This window comes from Camponotus floridanus, unplaced genomic scaffold (assembly GCF_003227725.1).
Source record: "Camponotus floridanus strain SB8 unplaced genomic scaffold, Cflo_v7.5 scaffold33, whole genome shotgun sequence".
NCBI classification, from domain to species: domain Eukaryota; kingdom Metazoa; phylum Arthropoda; class Insecta; order Hymenoptera; family Formicidae; genus Camponotus; species Camponotus floridanus.
The window spans coordinates 523,748-541,486 of NW_020229470.1; the positions used below are offsets into that span (position 1 = coordinate 523,748).

General features: G+C 40.7%; 2 protein-coding genes across 5 annotated transcripts in view; one reads left to right on the forward strand and one right to left on the reverse strand.

Annotated features, from left to right (window-relative positions):
- The window catches only part of LOC105248839 (protein dachsous), a 307,896-nt gene that overhangs the window by 8,461 nt on the left and 281,696 nt on the right, over positions 1-17,739 (reverse strand). For all 4 annotated transcript variants that reach the window (XM_025410623.1, XM_025410622.1, XM_025410624.1 and 1 more), the window contains 8 exons: positions 14,573-14,851; positions 13,446-13,669; positions 12,346-13,012; positions 11,924-12,271; positions 9,433-9,759; positions 8,905-9,349; positions 5,105-6,044; positions 4,403-4,688 (listed from right to left, as the gene is read on the reverse strand). In XM_025410623.1, the coding sequence (XP_025266408.1) occupies positions 4,403-4,688; positions 5,105-6,044; positions 8,905-9,349; positions 9,433-9,759; positions 11,924-12,271; positions 12,346-13,012; positions 13,446-13,669; positions 14,573-14,851 (3,516 nt within the window). The remainder of the gene's footprint in view (positions 1-4,402; positions 4,689-5,104; positions 6,045-8,904; positions 9,350-9,432; positions 9,760-11,923; positions 12,272-12,345; positions 13,013-13,445; positions 13,670-14,572; positions 14,852-17,739) is intronic.
- LOC105248838 (deoxynucleoside kinase-like) lies at positions 2,783-4,258 on the forward strand. The gene is made up of 4 exons (XM_011253853.3): positions 2,783-3,046; positions 3,252-3,448; positions 3,629-3,878; positions 3,951-4,258. Exons 2-4 carry the CDS (start codon positions 3,281-3,283, stop codon positions 4,241-4,243), a joined length of 711 nt encoding a protein of 236 aa, XP_011252155.1. The 5' UTR covers positions 2,783-3,046; positions 3,252-3,280; the 3' UTR covers positions 4,244-4,258.

Below are 17,739 nucleotides of genomic sequence, written 5' to 3' on the forward strand. Positions count from 1 at the left end.
GACGCTGTCGATTAAATCCTCCCACAAATGTACATATAGCCGAGTACAAAGGCCTTATGAGAGCAGAGGCAAGGCCCATCCAACATCGATGAGCCGCGCCTCCTGGTTTGGATCATAATTACATCCTTTATTCCTGCCGCAGTAATTACAAACGTTTGGAGCAGGCTGCATTAAAAATCCAACTCGTACGGATTAAACGTAATCGATATCGCTATCGTGGAAGGATGCAATCTATATATATATATAACAAGAACATAGACTACTTCTGCTAAACCCTTTCATGCCGAGTTGCGCTATCAATTAGCAATTTACAAGCATAAATCACTACGTGAGAATGACAGGTTGCGATTATCGTAAAGATGCGGTAAGGAATGTTTTGCTAGAAGATATTAAAACAGGTTCATTATCTTGTCACGTCTCGCGTTACGATGATGCATATTTCTCATCAAATTTGTTTTCAATACAATAAAATGCATTAGCCACAAAACTATGACACGATCGAAATGATATCCACCGACACAGAATATTGAAAGTGTATATCTGTAAATGTCTATGAAACATTTATTATCTCTATAGGCAAAGCCTAGATATCTCTACGATATAATTCCGTTACTGTCGCGGTTGCAACTGCAAGATAGCAATGAACTTCCAAAGGAGTGCAACGTTAAATAAATTTTGCCGGACGCGACGTCGCGTGTGTGTTAACGTGATGTGGCAGTCTCGTTTACACCGAGGCTGAAGAGCTTTACGGTGGTACAAATTAGATAGTAATCTCATATTATGCCATTACAAACTCAGTATATGATGCCTACGATTCTCGGACGTTCTCAAAAGAAGAAGACGAAGAAGAAGCAGCGTAGCAACAGTAGCGGTATCAAGGAAAAGCAAAAATACAAGTGCAATAAAAGGCTCTATAAATTATATCCTAGTCTTCCAACGATTGCTAGAAGTGCGTAACTCGCCACTTGCTCGCTATTGGAAATTCCATCCAATAGAAAGAAATGGATCCGTAAGAAAAGAAAAAAAATGACCCGTTCGAGGCATCATCGAAACTACCGCATCGCAGCCTTCGTTTATTCGATGATGCGGTTGAATTTACTCGATCACCACTCGTTTTTCGTCGCGTCATCTTCGTTGACTAGCTGCGGACCGATGACGATCGAAAGGAAATTCACAGGGGACGGGACGAGACCTTCTTTTTCTGCGCCTCGAGAAGTGGTAGCGCGAGGTTGGCGCTTGTACGTCAAACTCGCGGCCACCTCGGTCTTGCGTGCCGTTCCATTGAATCGTATCTGTCAATGAGGAACAATATGGTGACGCGAGAAAGGCCGAAGAGGAACTCGTGTGCCCAGAACAGAGAGAGAGAAAGAAACGGAGAAGCCAAGCCACCGAACGCGCGCTTCGGCAGCCTCGCTTAAGTTATGCAGATTGTCCCGAACAGTTGGACTTTAATGCCGGCATAAATCCTTTGCCACTTAACTTTATACTTGGAGAGTAGAATGCGTTCCCGCCCTCTCAATGCAGTTGGATACTTCTCTACTACTGCCTTCTCTTGCTCTTCATCGATTCACCTTCGCCATCGTTTGTGTATGTGTGTGTGTGTGTTATGAGACATCCTGTATATATCATTCTCCAAATATTAAATTCTCTTTTCGTTGCAAATCAAAATTTTATTTCAAATATAAGGTACGTCTACCTTCTGTTAAAAATATTAATCTATACTTGACTGCGCTTATGTTATTACATTTCTTGAGCATAAAAAATTCTTGTGTACACAGATTAATTTAAAATTAATTTTAAGTTATAATTGATATTTAGCATTAATTTTATACGTGGATAATGTGTTGTTTTTTGTTTATAATTTTCATCTTAATTCTTCTCGAATTACTCATTTAGATATCTTTATACAGATGATGGCATGATCTCGAAATATGAATAACGTCGCGATATCAATAAATGCATTTTTCTCGACTCTTTTTCCTTCTCTCATATACTGGCATGCAGCCTTTCTGCCTCTCCTTCTATCGTCGCACGTGGGCGACCTTGAGAGGAGTGAACCCATCATGAAACCCGTTGCATTTCGAGAGGGAATCACGTGGTAGACATTCGAGAACCAACGACCAGAATGAAACTCGAGCTATCGTCTATATCGTCACCGTGGGTGAAATCCTACCTGATATCGTCGACAGAATTATCATCGACAGAATTATCATAGACAGGATTATCATACTGCTATGCTACTGTCGATGGCACCAAGTGTTTTAATGAGTGCTTTGCTATTCTAATGTGATTGTCTCTGAGATAAAGCTATGGCACAAAACAGATGATTCACGTTACTATACACTGGAAAAAGTTTGCGATTATCATATCATTTTGCAATAAATTACAATTGAAAAGAAATATCTTGAATATTCGAATACTACACTTTATAATATAATAAAATTTGAAAGATTCATGAATGATTAATTAATAAAAAGAAGACTAAAAAATATATAATTTGATATTAAACCATCTTTATAAGTTAATAAATTTAGATATTTTTATATTAAATATAATTATATAAATTATATAATTATATTAATTTTATATTAAATATAATTTGTTTTCTCTAACTGAGATATGCATATCTAATTTAATAAATAATTGTAACATTAATAATGTCTTATTGCATATTTAATTTTCCCGCGAAGAGTAGCTGCGCACACAGCTGATCGCGCCCATCGAACGTATGTACGTGAAACATGAAACAGGTTTTGCACGTGACGTCAAACATGGCGATGTACACTTTCGGCGGGAAACATACTCCTCGCGCCTAACCGTCTTATGTGGCAGTGTATCGTCACCAGTCAGCGTTAGTCGATTGTGTAGTTACGTTATGTGTTTTTCAAACAGTTTTATAGTGTTACGTGACGAATATATATGATAATACAAAGGATAAGAAGGAACAACCGTGTTCGCTAACCTCAAGAAATATACGCACATTATCTGTATAAATCGATAAAAGGCAGTAAAACGAATACAGTTATCATCAAGATAATTACCATAGGTACTATTTTACTTATGATATCCGTATAATTTGTGATTTAATAAGTATGATACTAATAGGTATGAAAACTTTTTACTTCATTATACAGAAAGACAATAAAATTGTTTTTGATAGGCTGATAATTTCGAAAAATAACTCGATTATTGATTGATGTTGATTCTCATTGATGCAACAAGTTTACATTAGGAACAATGTATTGTTTCAGGGAGACCCTGCTGCATTTGTATCAAGAAAATGGCTTCCCCACGAAAATTCTATAACAATCCATTTACAATCTGTATCGAAGGAAATATTGGAAGTGGTAAAACAACATTTTTGAATCATTTTCAAAACTTTAACAATGCTACAATTTTGCAAGAACCAGTGGACTTATGGCGAAATGTGGCTGGAGTAAATTTGCTGGTAAGTTTTTCAGTTTTTCTAGCTAACATATTTCAGATATATCTTAGAGTAAAACGTCACAAATATATATGGCAGAATCGTGTAATTTAAAAAATTCAATATTCAATAATAATTATTTAAATATCTACATATACATCTGTATAAATTGATATTTAAAAAAAGCTGCATAATGCTTTTTAGGATCTCTTGTACAAGGACCCGATAAATTATGCCTTTCTATTTCAATCATATGCTCAATTAACTAGATTACAATTACACACTATGAGCACATCATCTCCCTATAAGATCATGGAAAGATCCATATTCAGTGCAAGATGCTTCTTAGAGAATATGAAGCGTACAAACATGATACAGGATGTAGAGGTGATAATTTTAGAAAAATGGTACAATTGGTGTTTGGAAAATGCTAATATAAGAGCAGACTTAATAGGTACATTTGTTTACTAAAGTGAAGAAAATATTTTTTTTTTAACTTTGTATTAAATAGCATTTTGCAATTTAGTGTATCTAAGAACAACGCCAGAAGTTGTGTATCAAAGAATGCAGGCACGTGGACGCAAAGAAGAAGACTCTGTACCATTGGAATATCTAAGACAAATCCATGAAATTCATGATGATTGGCTCTATAGACAAACTTTATTCTCTTTACCAGCACCGGTTATGATTATAGATGGTGACAAAAGTCTTGAGGAAATGGTGCCACAATTTGAAAAATGCAAAGACCGGATACTTAAATGGAAAATTGATGGCACATCAAATACTACAAGCTCAATAGTTTTAGATACTAAAGCATAATAATGTTAATGACTTGAATATTATATTTATCTAATTTTGTTACTTAAACGTATTACAGATAACGCTCTTAATAATAAATAAATTTTTTACATATATTGATGTTTTAAAAATATTAAAAATTCTAGGTTTTATATTATAGTATTAGTTTTTATGACTTACCTTCAGAAACTGAAATAATGTTGTGTTTTGGGAACGTGGGCTGATTGTCATTGATATCGATTACACGGACGCTCAGTGCAGCCGTGCCTGTTAATTGTGGATTTCCTTGGTCGGTTGCAATAATGGTCAGCCTATATTTTTCACGGACTTCACGATCTAAGACTATATTGGTTCTTACGATTCCACTATGCGGCGGGCTTATAGTGAAGGCATTATCCGGATTACCATCCACAATATGATATAAAATCCTGCTGTTCAGACCTTGGTCAGCGTCATCTGCTGAAAGCTGCAACAATAAATATTAATAAATGTAAAGATGTTTATAATCAATTGTATAAATTAATTATATCAATATAACTATTTTTATATCTTATCAATTTGTTATAAAATAAACAGAAAAAATAAATATTCAATATTTGAACGATTCTGCCTTATATATATTATATATCTACTTATTTAGATATTTTCTTTATTAAAAATATTAACATTTACTAAAATATATATGACTCGTAAATTTGTACACATACATGAATGTTTATGTAAGGATTCCATGAGTCATATTAGATGAGCCATAAATAATAGACATATAAGACAATGTTTATTTCTTACTAATATTTTGCTATTTTTACTTTAATGCTTGAAAAAGAATACTATATAATGCATCGAACATGAAGATTCTGTAAAATCTTGTAAAACTCTTACTTTTACGACGAAATCTCCTTTAGTATTGCCCTCAAGCACAGTAGCCGAGTATTGCGTTTGCGTGAAGATTGGCGGATTATCGTTGACATCGGATAATCTGACGATCACCTTGACGTATGCCTCCAGGACATCTGGTCCTGTTGTCTTTGCCATAATATTGAGTACGTGTCTCGAACTTTCTCGAGGCTCCTGATCCTCTAGAGATCTACCCCACGAATTGATTCGTGTCGAATCGTACGGTAACTCTTCGCTAAAGTCCTTTACCGTTATATCGTTCCAGAGTTCTGCGTCGAGTCTTGTAGGATTATTGACGCGCAACAAACCGGTACCTGCATCGATCGCGAAGGTATCGAAGTCGTTCCCCGACACGATCGAGTAGGATACATGCTGTCTTCTGCCATCGGTGCGCACTGCAGTGATTTGAGCGATCTCCGTCCCGGTTACAGAGTTCTCTTGAACGACGACGTTGTATGTATCATTCTGAAATTTGAGGGCTGGTGCTAAATCTGAGAGATCGCCGATCTGAAGCTCGATTAAACCCTTGGCGCTCTTTGGAGGATTTCCTTTGTCCCTGGCTAATACCTCCAAGTGATAGATCTTGCCGTTGTCCTGAGATAGCGACAAACTCGCGGTTACTTCGCCGGTGCTGGGATGTATCCGAAACTTTGGCTTTTCCTGCTCGTGCAAGAACGAATACACGATATCTCCGTTGGCCCCATCATCGACGTCCTTGGCTACCACCCGTAGAATATTCTGACCGGGCTGTATACCGATGGGCACGCGCGTCCGAAAGGGATATTCCGCAAAAACCGGCGCGTTATCATTTACATCGCTAATGTTGATCTCAATGCTTACCGAGGTGCTCTTCGCATCGTACTTGCCACTATCTGTAGCGACTACGTGAAAGAGATATCTGCTTTTGCTTTCGCGGTCCAGTGAACTAGAACAAATAAAAATTAGTTATTATAGAGTGATTGATACAAATTCTAATTAAAGAGAGAAATTGACATTTATATATATAAAAAGAGAAATTATGTAATTTAATGAGAGAGAAAAAATTTGCAATAATTTACTTTTTTCTAAAGTTTTATTTTATCCAATGTTTCATTGTTTATTCCAATCCAGAGAAAAAAATTAGATTATTATTATGTTTTATTATTTATTAGAATCATGATAATTATGTTATTTTAACGATGTATTGTATTCGCAAAAAGTTTATAGATTATTTCTGTAAATCATGATTTCGTTACAATTATTTATTAAAACTAATTCGCGGATATTTCACAAAAATTATATCTGAAAACAATGTTATTATAAAATTTCGCACAACCGTCGAGCAAGAGAAGTTCCCAGCGCCTTTGCGATGTAATGTAATGCTCGCAATAACTCTTAATAAGCGTGGGATAATGATCGGACGCCGGTAGTGCACGAGTTCGATACGCTTATTTACGATTGCGCAAAGCGAAGTGCAGTTATCTTTCGCCGTTTCTGCCGTTCATGCAAATCATGTGGTTTTACAAATCTTTATCTCTATTAAACAGAATAATAGTTTCACAAAAAACATTTTAACTGAAAATAATTCTTTCAAAAAAAGTAAAAGTCAATTTTAAAAATATTACGTACACTTTCATTCAAATAATAAATAAACCAAATATGTACATAAGGATCAATATGAAAGAGATGTAGAAATAAGGGAGTGTATATTCTGTTAGAAGAGAGTTCAGACAACTTTCACGAAAGTGATTTATATTCCAATTATCTGCGGAAGATCAGCGAGATCAGTTGACACATCATCTCCGGTATCGTCTCGTCGTCCTTGCTACCGGTTCGCGCTATTTATCGAGTCATTTTAAAGAGGACTGGTCCTCGTTTGACCCGCACCTGTATCTACCGGGTGGTCCAGGAATGAAAAAGGGAAAAATGTTTCGTACACCTTCTCGTGCCGCAGAGCGGCCGGCTTCCAAAGGTAACAGGGACGACCGTTGTGCAGTAAGAACAACAGCAACAAGGCGACACGAAAGCCGGGTCCGCGGCTACTGATCGAACGAAGAGGATACTAAAAACAGAAGGAAGAAGAGAAGACAAAGAGAGAGAAAGAGAAACAGAGATGACCGCATTCAAAAAGAGCGAAGAGAACGATGCAGGAGGGAGAGATACACGTACAGCGAAAGAGCGGCTCGAGCGAGATCTGGTTTTGCATATCAGACATTTTGCCGGTTGAAATAATGCATTGAAATGCCACATGGCATCTCGCTGAAATGACACACGGCTGTCGCGATGCAAAAGTATGCAGCCTCTTCCCCCCTGCGCTTCTTCTCATGGCTACCGACACTCTCTGTATCGTTGAGCAGCGCTTTCTCTCGTTCCTCCACGATTTAGTATACTCCCACCCTTTCCTCCTACATTCGGTACACTGATACACTGATCTCTGGCGCACGAGAACACAAGTGATAAAAAGCGAAAGTAGAGATAAGAATCAGATAAACGGTTGTAATCGAGCAAAATTGTATCGTAATCGTAAATCAAGATCGAGGACCAAATGACAGAATTAAAGCGAATAATCAATTGCAATGTTGGGTGTGATATCGGTGCCATGAATGTTTGGTAATTATATTAATATATAATACTAATATTAATATAATAAATAATATGTAATACTAATATTAATATAATAAATAATATATAATACTAATATTAATATAATAAATAATATATATAATACTAATATTAATAAATAGTATATAATACTAATATTAATATTAACGTAATATTAATATGGCAAGCAAAGTGTATATATATTTCCAGCGTAGGAATATTCTATTAGTCACTTTGAAAGAAAGAAAATATCAAGCATGGAAAGTCTTTTAATTACTATGAAACTATCATCTATCATTCAATCATCCATAAGCATTTAATATTCTGTAAAATTCAGCAATGAATTCGACTTCTGCAAAATTCACGCATACACAATTAGTAATTAAGATCTTCCTTCTGAATGAAATTTTCTTACGATGTCTAAAATTATACTAAACAATTAATGATTACACTATGTTGAGTTAGATTTCGCTAAATCAAAGTTCACGGTAGCTTGCATCGAAATGATCCATTAATTAACAAACCACGACCTTGCTGTTTGGAAGGATGAACAGAAGCCATAGAAAGTCTTCGCTTTAATGACGTTTCGAGTATCAGTTTATTGCACACGTAATCATAAGAGACACACATACGGACCGAGAAGAACGGACAGACACGACGAAGGACCAAGAGAGCAAACGTGCGGCTACAAGAGAGAGAGACGGGGGAAAAGGAAGAGTATCTTGGTTTGTGTCGACGGGTTATGCATACAGAATCGTTTAATCGGCCATAGAACGTCGTTCGTAAAGCGCATCGACTGACTTTATAATTTTACGACGTTCCTAGACCGCTCCTTTCCTTTCTCCCCTACCTTCGTAGAGAACGCCGAGCTTTTTTCGCTCGTCTCCATGTTCCTCTTTGTGTATGTGTGTATCTTCACTTCCCACTTTACGACGCTACTACCGACCGCTAATATTCCCCTGGGCGATCCTAATCGGATGTGCAATAAAGGTCGCGATAATTAACGCCAAGATAAAATTAGTCGGTTGATAACCAAGATTGCGCGTAAAGCAAAACGGAAGGAAAGGGAAAGAAAGCGAGAGAAGAAAAAAGATTAAGAGAAAGAAAAGGAAACTGAAAAGATCAGAAGGAAAAGGAAAAGGCGGAGAATGACAGAAGGAAAAAGAGAATGTGTACGTAAAAAAGCAGACGACGTATGCACTCACCCAGCTGTAGTAATAACACCGGTAAGGTTGTCGACCCTGAAGAGCCAGCTTGTCTCGTCGGCGATGGCATACGTAATTTTTCCGTTTACACCTTGATCCGGATCTGTCGCCTTTACGGACATCACGCTCGAGTCCGGCGCAACGTCTTCCGAGATGGTTGTCACATATTTGGTGGGATAATAATTTGCCGGATAGTTTGACGATCCATACGAAAAACCGTTATGTGCGTGAGATTCGATGTACTGATTCTGCACGAAGATCGGAGCATTGTCGTTGATGTCCAGCACAATCACAGTGAGATTACAGCGCGCTTCCCGACTTGGTCTTCCCCTGTCCTTGGCCAAAATCGTCAATACATATTTGGGTACGGTCTCGCGATCCAAATTTGACATTGACAATACACCGGTCATTGGATTCAAAGTGAACTTGGTACCAATATTGCCGCCTGAAAAAGAGAATGAAATTAAAGCTTAAACACTTATATTCTTATATTTGCAATTTTTAAATGCATCCAGCAAAATAACTCACCTGCGATACTGTAAAAGATTTCGCCATTCTTTTCCTCATCAAGATCAGTCGCAGCTACGGTGTGGATCACGGAAGTTTCCTGGTTTTCTGGTACAGCGAGAGTGTAACAGGAACCTGGCCGAAATTCCGGACTGTTGTCGTTCTCGTCCATCACAATCACCTCCAGAGTAGTGATGTCCAAAAGTTTACTGGATCTCGCCAGAATAGAAACGGAATAACGCGCAACTTTTTCGCGATCCAGAGTATCCCGAAGAGTGACTAGACCATTAGATGCAATGGTGAATTTGTTCGAGGCCACATCCTTCGGAATTGTGAAGGTGATGTTACCTATATAAAGCGAAATAAAAAAATTCATTATATGCTATACAACAACACATAAAATTCGACTTATTCTTTACAAAAATCATCATGTTTCAACCATAAAAAAAATGTCTTCTGCAGATTCTTAATAATAGAATATTATCGAAAAAATCGTAGCGTCCGCAGCGCGATTTTCGCGATTCTAATGCGGACACTTTAATGCATTCGATTCTCAAATTTCACTTAGCGAGCCCATGCTCGTCGGATTTTTAGCGGACTTAGAACAAAGGGACGCGACACACATACGTCCACTTGCAACACGCTCGCGTTCGTGACCATCTTTCATCGTGTTTTCAGCCCGGTAGCGGCGAAACGTAGCTTCGCATCACACGTACACACGCGGAGAATCGCCATGTATGATGATGTCGGTGTGTGGTGTGGGAGCCCGGTGATTTGCCTATGCGTACCGCGGCAGGCCGGCGGCACGATGATATACGTGGCCATTGTTTCGCCTCGTCCTCTCTAATATCCTCTGGTTCTCCACCCGCTCGCGCATACACTTTGCAATCCCCCCCTCTATACTATTCCCCCTTCTCCTATATCCTAGCATACAACTAGTCCCTCGGGATACGTAGGATCCTTTGGCGGGGCGCGTTAATGCGCTGTTCCGGTGTCGCGATAGATAAGCGCAAAACCAGAAGAGATATTCCATGTTCCATCGGCTTCGGTGGCTGCTAGTTTACCGTACGGGAAGCGCAGACTCTTCCGCGCGGTTTAACTGTTCATCAGACTTAAACCGGCTAGATCAGATCGCTGCCGTGTTGGGTGTAAGTATGCGGATCTAGCGCGGAGAAATGATGCGCAAAATACGTACGTGTGAGCTCAAGGATATGTGCGTTTAACGATCGCGTGGAATGCTATCGTTTATCAGACATTCACACGACGTAATTGGCTTTTTGCTTATCACTAGTTTCTTCATACGATGAGAAATCTCATCAGGTGTTGGTACGAATATACGCGAAGCGCGATCATGTTGGATCGATATTTCTGAAATGAGCGATTTATGATATTTATCGACTTACTATTTTCACATTTTGCGCCTTTAAGACACAACTCACCTCCTAACGTTCCTCGCTACAAAAGTACTAATGTATGCCATGAATATGTTCACTCGTGAAATTCCCGCCACGATAATTAGCGCGAGTTGCCGCACGTCTCGCGAAAAATGATGCGACTTGTATCATAAATAATACGAACGAGCTCGCTTGTAAAAACTCGTTATCGCGTTTTCCGAGAGAGAAGAATCCGAGGACGCGTTCCCTGGGTCGATATTCTCTGAGACGGACGAAGTCGCTACGTCGGAATTTTCTCGGTAGAGACCTCGACTCGCGCTTTTTAAAACGATCGAGAAGAGAAACCAACGGAGAGGGGGGGAGTCACCGCAGCGGGGTATTCCGGGGTTTTACGTACCGGATGGAACGCGTTACCGAGGATCCTCGAGAGAGCCCGAGTCGCGCGAGTCATTTCATAAAATTTACTATAATGCCGGTACCCCGTCCGGATTCAAGGCAATTATTCGAGATATTTTCGTAGCAGGGCTTTCCTATTAACCGCGGTGAGCGTGTTCACGATTATGCTCGCCTTTGCGCGTACATACGCGATTTGCGCGTGATATGTAGATGGCATGTGCAGAGCGGCATCTCCGATGTATACTATCTACATCGAAAACAGAGAGAGAAAGATCGCGATCGTCAGAATGCAAGTGAGACACCTGCGAAAGAGCAAGAGATAGCAGATTATAATTTCAGCTGTGCACACCATACACGTCGCTAAATTGAGTCCTTTCTGCATCGTGCAGCAGCGACTTTATGCGTGCACCATCGAAACAATGAGGATAAAGTAAGGGTAAAGTATAAAAGGAGCCTCTGTTTTCGATGCTTGTTATGCCTGCTATCGATAAGTTTCAGCCACGTTTGTTTGCTTTGCTCTTTGTGCGGTATTTTATATGTCGAGTTGCTTCAGATCATAAATCGGAAAATCGCTTAATCTGTTTCGATAATGTAGACGTCGTTAAATTGATGATAACTTTATATTCAGACCATACGTTGTGTAGATTGAGTTTTGTTAATTTCGTTGGCAAAAATGTACGAGCAATTATGATAAATAAATAGGTGAAAGTCTTTGTTCTTACCTTGATCCGCGATTGGTCCCGCGACGTTCAGTACGGGCGCCCCAATGTGCAAATTCTCGGAAATCCTGGCTATGGGATTGGGCAATAATAACCGAGGAGGTCCGTTTGCCTGCGTCGTCACAGGAATCAGACTCAACTTCAATACCGCCTTACGAGGCGGCGATCCGTGATCATTAGCCGTGATTTCGAGATTCGTGGTTGTTTTAACGGACTTCGCGAGGCTTATGATGCCTGACTCGTAGCCCACGGTGAAACATGCTTTTTCATTGCCTGAAGTTATCACATAAGACACTCGACCATTGTCACCAGAATCCTTGTCTACGGCGACGACTCTTACTAAGCTCGCACCTAATAAAACAAGAATTTTAATTAAACATCTCATGTACAGATTTGTAATACGACTTACGAGATATAATACTCACCAAGCAAAAGATTCGATGGGACGGTTATCTCGTTAGAATCCGGCGCGACGAAGACAGGATCGTTGTCATTTTGATCAAGGACTATGATTTTCGCTGTAACTGTAGATGCTAATTGCTCGCCTGGTGGTGCGCGGTCCGATGCTTTGAGAATTAAAGTGTAATCCGCCCTTTCCTCTCTGTCTAATTGCTTAGCTAACGTTACAGCGCCCGTCAAAGAGTCCACGGCAAAATAACCCTTCGATGGAAACTCATCTACGAGACTGTACCTGAGATCGCCGTTCAAGCCGCTGTCCAAATCACTGGCCGTAAGATTGTAAATGGTCGAGCCAATCGCCGCTTTTTCGGACACGCGAATAGTTATCGGATCTTGTGGCCATTTCGGCGCATTGTCATTAGCATCCTCTATGATAATCTTCACGGAGACGGCGATACTTTGAGGATTCCCGATCGAGGTCGTATCCAACGCACGAATCTCTAAGTGGTATTCACTTACGTTCTCGCGATCAAGAGAATGCGCGACCACTAGATGGCCTGAGCTACGATCGACGTCGAAAGCTGGAAACTCGCTGATCGGCGTCAGTGAATCCAAGGTGAAGGCCATGCGACCTGCAGAACCCGCCCCCGACACTGATCCCACCTCATGTCCGATACTTGCATCTTCACGCACCTATATACGTTAAGCATGTATTATTTAATTTCCGTATAATTATCTACTTTTTTTGTATTTCTCACATTTCTTGTAAAAATCTAATTAATATTAACTACAAATTAATATTAAATTCTATTAATATTAACTTATATATTAACGAAAACTAAACAGAGATTTCGAAATATGATAAAAACTGAGAAATATAATAAATATTTACATACATTCTATGAGAATATTTATTTTATTTATTTTTTAAAAATTATCAGAAAAAAAGTTAAATGTAAAATATCGAGTTTCGACAATTAGTAATATAAAAAAGCAATTAAATTATATATCAATATTCTAATGAGTAATTGTAAAGAAAATTATACACCGATAGCATCTTCAGCAGATTAGAAACATTTCGACAAGTAAATGAATTCCACTGGATGGTGAGAACGATAATACTCACATTAAAGGTAAGACTGCTGCTGGTGAAGGTTGGTCGATTATCCGCGAGTGCCAAAACTTCGACTCGTAATGCGCGGATGCTGTGTCGCGGTAAGTGCCCAGCATCAGTAGCTTTTACGGACACCCGGTACACGTTGCGCTCCTCGTGATCGAGCACGGCCTTGGTCCTAATCATGCCCGTGATCGGATCGATAGTGAAGACGTTGTAACCATCTGAATCTCGGTCTAAGGCGAAAAACGGAATCAGATATCGATCAAAAATATTCTCTAAATAATAAAAATTCAAAGAGAACAAAATTCAAGACGTTTTCAAATTTAACGCAAAGTTAAATTAAATATGCTCAACATGAGATAGAAAAATTATTCGATATATCGATATATCATTTATTCGAAGAAAGAAATATATGCGTGAAATAGACGCCACGATAGAGCGCGAAATGAAATGAACTCGACGTGGACGGAGAGATTACATCGTTCCTCGACAGTACAGCTACCTCGAAGAAGCGATGTTAAGATTTAATCTTATGATCGAAATTTTCTTTTCGTTTGTCTTGCTATGTCTATAGATACACGTGATCGAGAAAATCAGATGCCGATCGTAATCGGCGTGGAATGGACGCGCGCGTCTTCTTTATAGACGATACGTTTCTAAGAGATAACACACTCGGCAAGAACGCTCGCGACTGCTTTTAAGACCGTGCATAATTGTTTCTGTAATTGCTGCTGGGTTATTAAAGTTTCAAAAAGTCTCGCCCTTCCAAGAGGCAAGAGAGAAAGAAAGACCTAAGGTAAAAAACTAAGTCCGCGCTGTCTAATCTCCGGCACGTAAGTACTTCCTCGCTATTTCTCTATTATTCCGGACTCTCCACACCGGCATTCTCGTAACGAAGCAGCGCAATTATTGGTCTCGCGTACAACTATAATTATAATTTATATATTTTCTTACCGAGATATAATCATATATATTCTAGGCAAAAGCGCAGGTCCCTTCAATTAAACGAGCAATGCATAACCGATTAGTCACGCATGGCAATTAATAAGTAATCGAGATGGAATCGTTCTCTCCAAGTGTGTATCGAAATATATATCCGAAATAAATTAAACTAACGTTAACGACAATATTCTTACCTTTCAAGATACTATAGGTCACCGAAGCGTTCTCACCGAGATCCATGTCCAGTGCTCGCACTTTGGCAACTTCCGTTCCCGGTGGTTGCTCCTCCCTAACGCTGACAACATCTCCTTGAGGATCGACGATTTCAGGCGAATTGTCATTGACGTCTAAAACTGTGACTTTCAAAGGTACCCTGGCGGCTCTCGATGGTGCTCCTTGATCCCGTGCCTCTAGGACCAGTTCATGAACGTCTTTCGTTTCACGATCAAGCGGCTCGCGCGTGGTAATCTCACCTGACGAGTAAAAAGAAACAGAAACAATTTATTTTTATTACGTTTCATAAGCATTGGATCCGATGGTACACAAATTATTAACGATCTATTAAGAATTCCTCGCGGTACTTTGTTGTAGGTAGCATCTATTTATGAACGCTGCGAAATATTTATAGCCGCGCAACAAAAGAACGAGTCTGATAGATCTTATGTGCTGGCTCTGAGACCGATCTTGCGATTGAAATCGCATTTTATGCGAGCGGAAGAGCACACGCTCGCATATCCGTTCGCATAAAATTCAATACGTACAATCGACCGGCATCCCTCTTCGCGATCGGCTAGACCGACCTTATCAATTTTCTTCGTCGAGAACAGTTAATTGGATAATCGTCGCTCGTAAGAACCGTCTATGCACGGTCGCGCCAGGGGTTTCGTTTTTCGTCTCCGTTCTCTCTTGCTTCTTTCTTTTTTCTCTTCTCTCTTTCTCTCTTCGCATGTAATAATCGTACCTAGTCGGAACGTACGTAGTCGTGCGTGTAACAAGCTCCATCGTAATTACGTATCGCGGGGAGTAGACACGGTCACAAGGGAAGAAAGAAGGACGACGAGAAGGGAACGAGGAATAAGAAAACGAGGAGGAAGCGGGGAGGGGACGGGCGAGAAAGCGCGGCGAGGTGAAAGAGGGAAAAGGTGGAGTCGGGAGACCCGGTTTCCTCCTTACCTCGGCATCAGTCGACACATTAATGGATAATTAAGCGAGCGGTTAGCCGCGCCGCCAGATTATGCCAGAATCTGGGAAAAGAATCAGGATAATAATTCGTACGACGGATCTGTGAGAAACGACGACCGTATTGCTGTCCCCAGCGACACACCAGGCGGAATCTGGCGTGCCTCCACGAATTCTCGACGTACCTAGTCACGACCGTCCTGGCGTGGCCCCGGCGACATCGTACTCCTCGCCGTCGACAAGACAAACGATCGACGGGGGACATGCAAACGCGCCGACCGGAGGATACCATCGCGGAACAATAAGAAGTATATCGTAGGACGCGTGCTAATGCGTTTCTCGTGTTAGTTTCTCGTGGGACCGCATGGTCGACCTCGCCGTCATGCTCGTAAGAAGAGCGGACTTTTTTGTCTTCGCGTGCCTCTTCCAATATTTGGGAATCCATCGCCGCGATCGGATATACGAGCTTAGGCGGAAGACCCGCGTCGTGACGGACGACGCAACGTCGGTTCCTCAAACAATTCGACGAATAGAAGCGTGCCTGATGGAAAAATCTCAGGCGAGGATAAGCTCGGAACCTGCTCGGCAACCACGCACGCGAGTTGCAAACCAGCCGGGCAGCAATCTTATCTCTAATTTGATCATCAATGCAAAACTGCGTATCAAATTATCAGCGCATAAGAAAAAGCTGTGGGAAACCCCGTTGGACGTGTTTACCCCTGGAAAATATATCGCTAAATAATTCAAGATATCCTATCGACCATTTTTACACTTGTACTCAATTATAATATAAATTGACTATCATCAACATTTATCATGCTAGGTACACACACAGGCTACAACGTAGAACGATATTAGTTAAACAATATTAGTTAAACGAGACCAAATGATTAAAAGTTTTTTTTTTTTTTGCAAAATTGACGCACGATAAAATAACATTAAAAGTATTACCGCATCCCTAAAATAAGAGTATGCTCCTGTTCCAGTGGGCAAGCTACGTGACGCAGATGGTACGTAAACAGGTATCCGATAGATAGATGAACATTGATTGGATGATAAGTCATGGAAATTCCTGAGGTTGCAATAATCAGCCGTATCGCGCGTGCATATCGAGACGAATTGAAATGTACGAGAGACGAGTGAAGATTCCACGCACGAAGACGTCGCGGCTCGCGTCGGAAGAGAGGCGAAAGTGGCGGAATGCGACTTTGACATTGGCTCGACGAATACATCGTCAAATGTATCATGTCTTTGTCGAGCGGGACATGGACGTTTAGCGACTGTAATCACACCCGGTACATATTAGGAACTGGTCGGATCGAACTGACAATCGGTGATATTCTCCGTACTTTTCATCGCGTCTCATCAAGGACGTGCCGTTCCATAAATCACGGCGGGTTCGATCTCTCGACATTGTAAGCCAACACGCGGGGCCCCCTTAATTGGATGAATGGAGAAAAGGGCGCCATTAAGCGGACATTACGGCGGCGACCTACGCGGAAAGAGCCAAGAGGCATCGCTCGAGGGTTTTCTCAATGGGAGATCGCGGGTTAGAGAGCCCGCGATCGAAGGACAATGGCCGAGCGAAATTTCAACTCACTCCGCTGCCGCCAGTCTGTTGATCGGACAATGTGCACTCGCACTGTGTGCAGCAGGGATTAATATAGAAGTATTCGTATGACAAGACAGCTGATACTTCCGGCAGCGCGATCGCCCCCACCTCGTCGTTATCTCTCATCTTTTTTTCTGCCTGCCTCTCGATCCGCACAGTCGGAATGACTCGAGAAGTCCCACCTCTGTAAACAGGCAGCCCGGCGGATACGAAACGAGGAGGAAAGAAGGAGAGGAGAGGGTCCGGACCTCGAACCAAGCGTGTACACAAATACTCCCGTGTCGCATGCCAATCAAACCGCGCACATTGCGTGGCACACTGCATACATGTGCGTTACGCGGCGTGTGACGAGCCTCGGGCCTCGTTCCTGATGATTCGTTACACGTCGACTAAACGAAAGCGCCACTCTTACCGGATTATATTTTAATGCCCATGAGAAAAGAGCGTACACACACTGCCGCAATCTAAAATGAGTTATGCGAAGATCCTGAAGAGAGACAACGATCGGGTGATTTTTGTTATTCCAACTAGTAATTTAGCAAATTGTCATTCAGTAATATCAAAAACTTA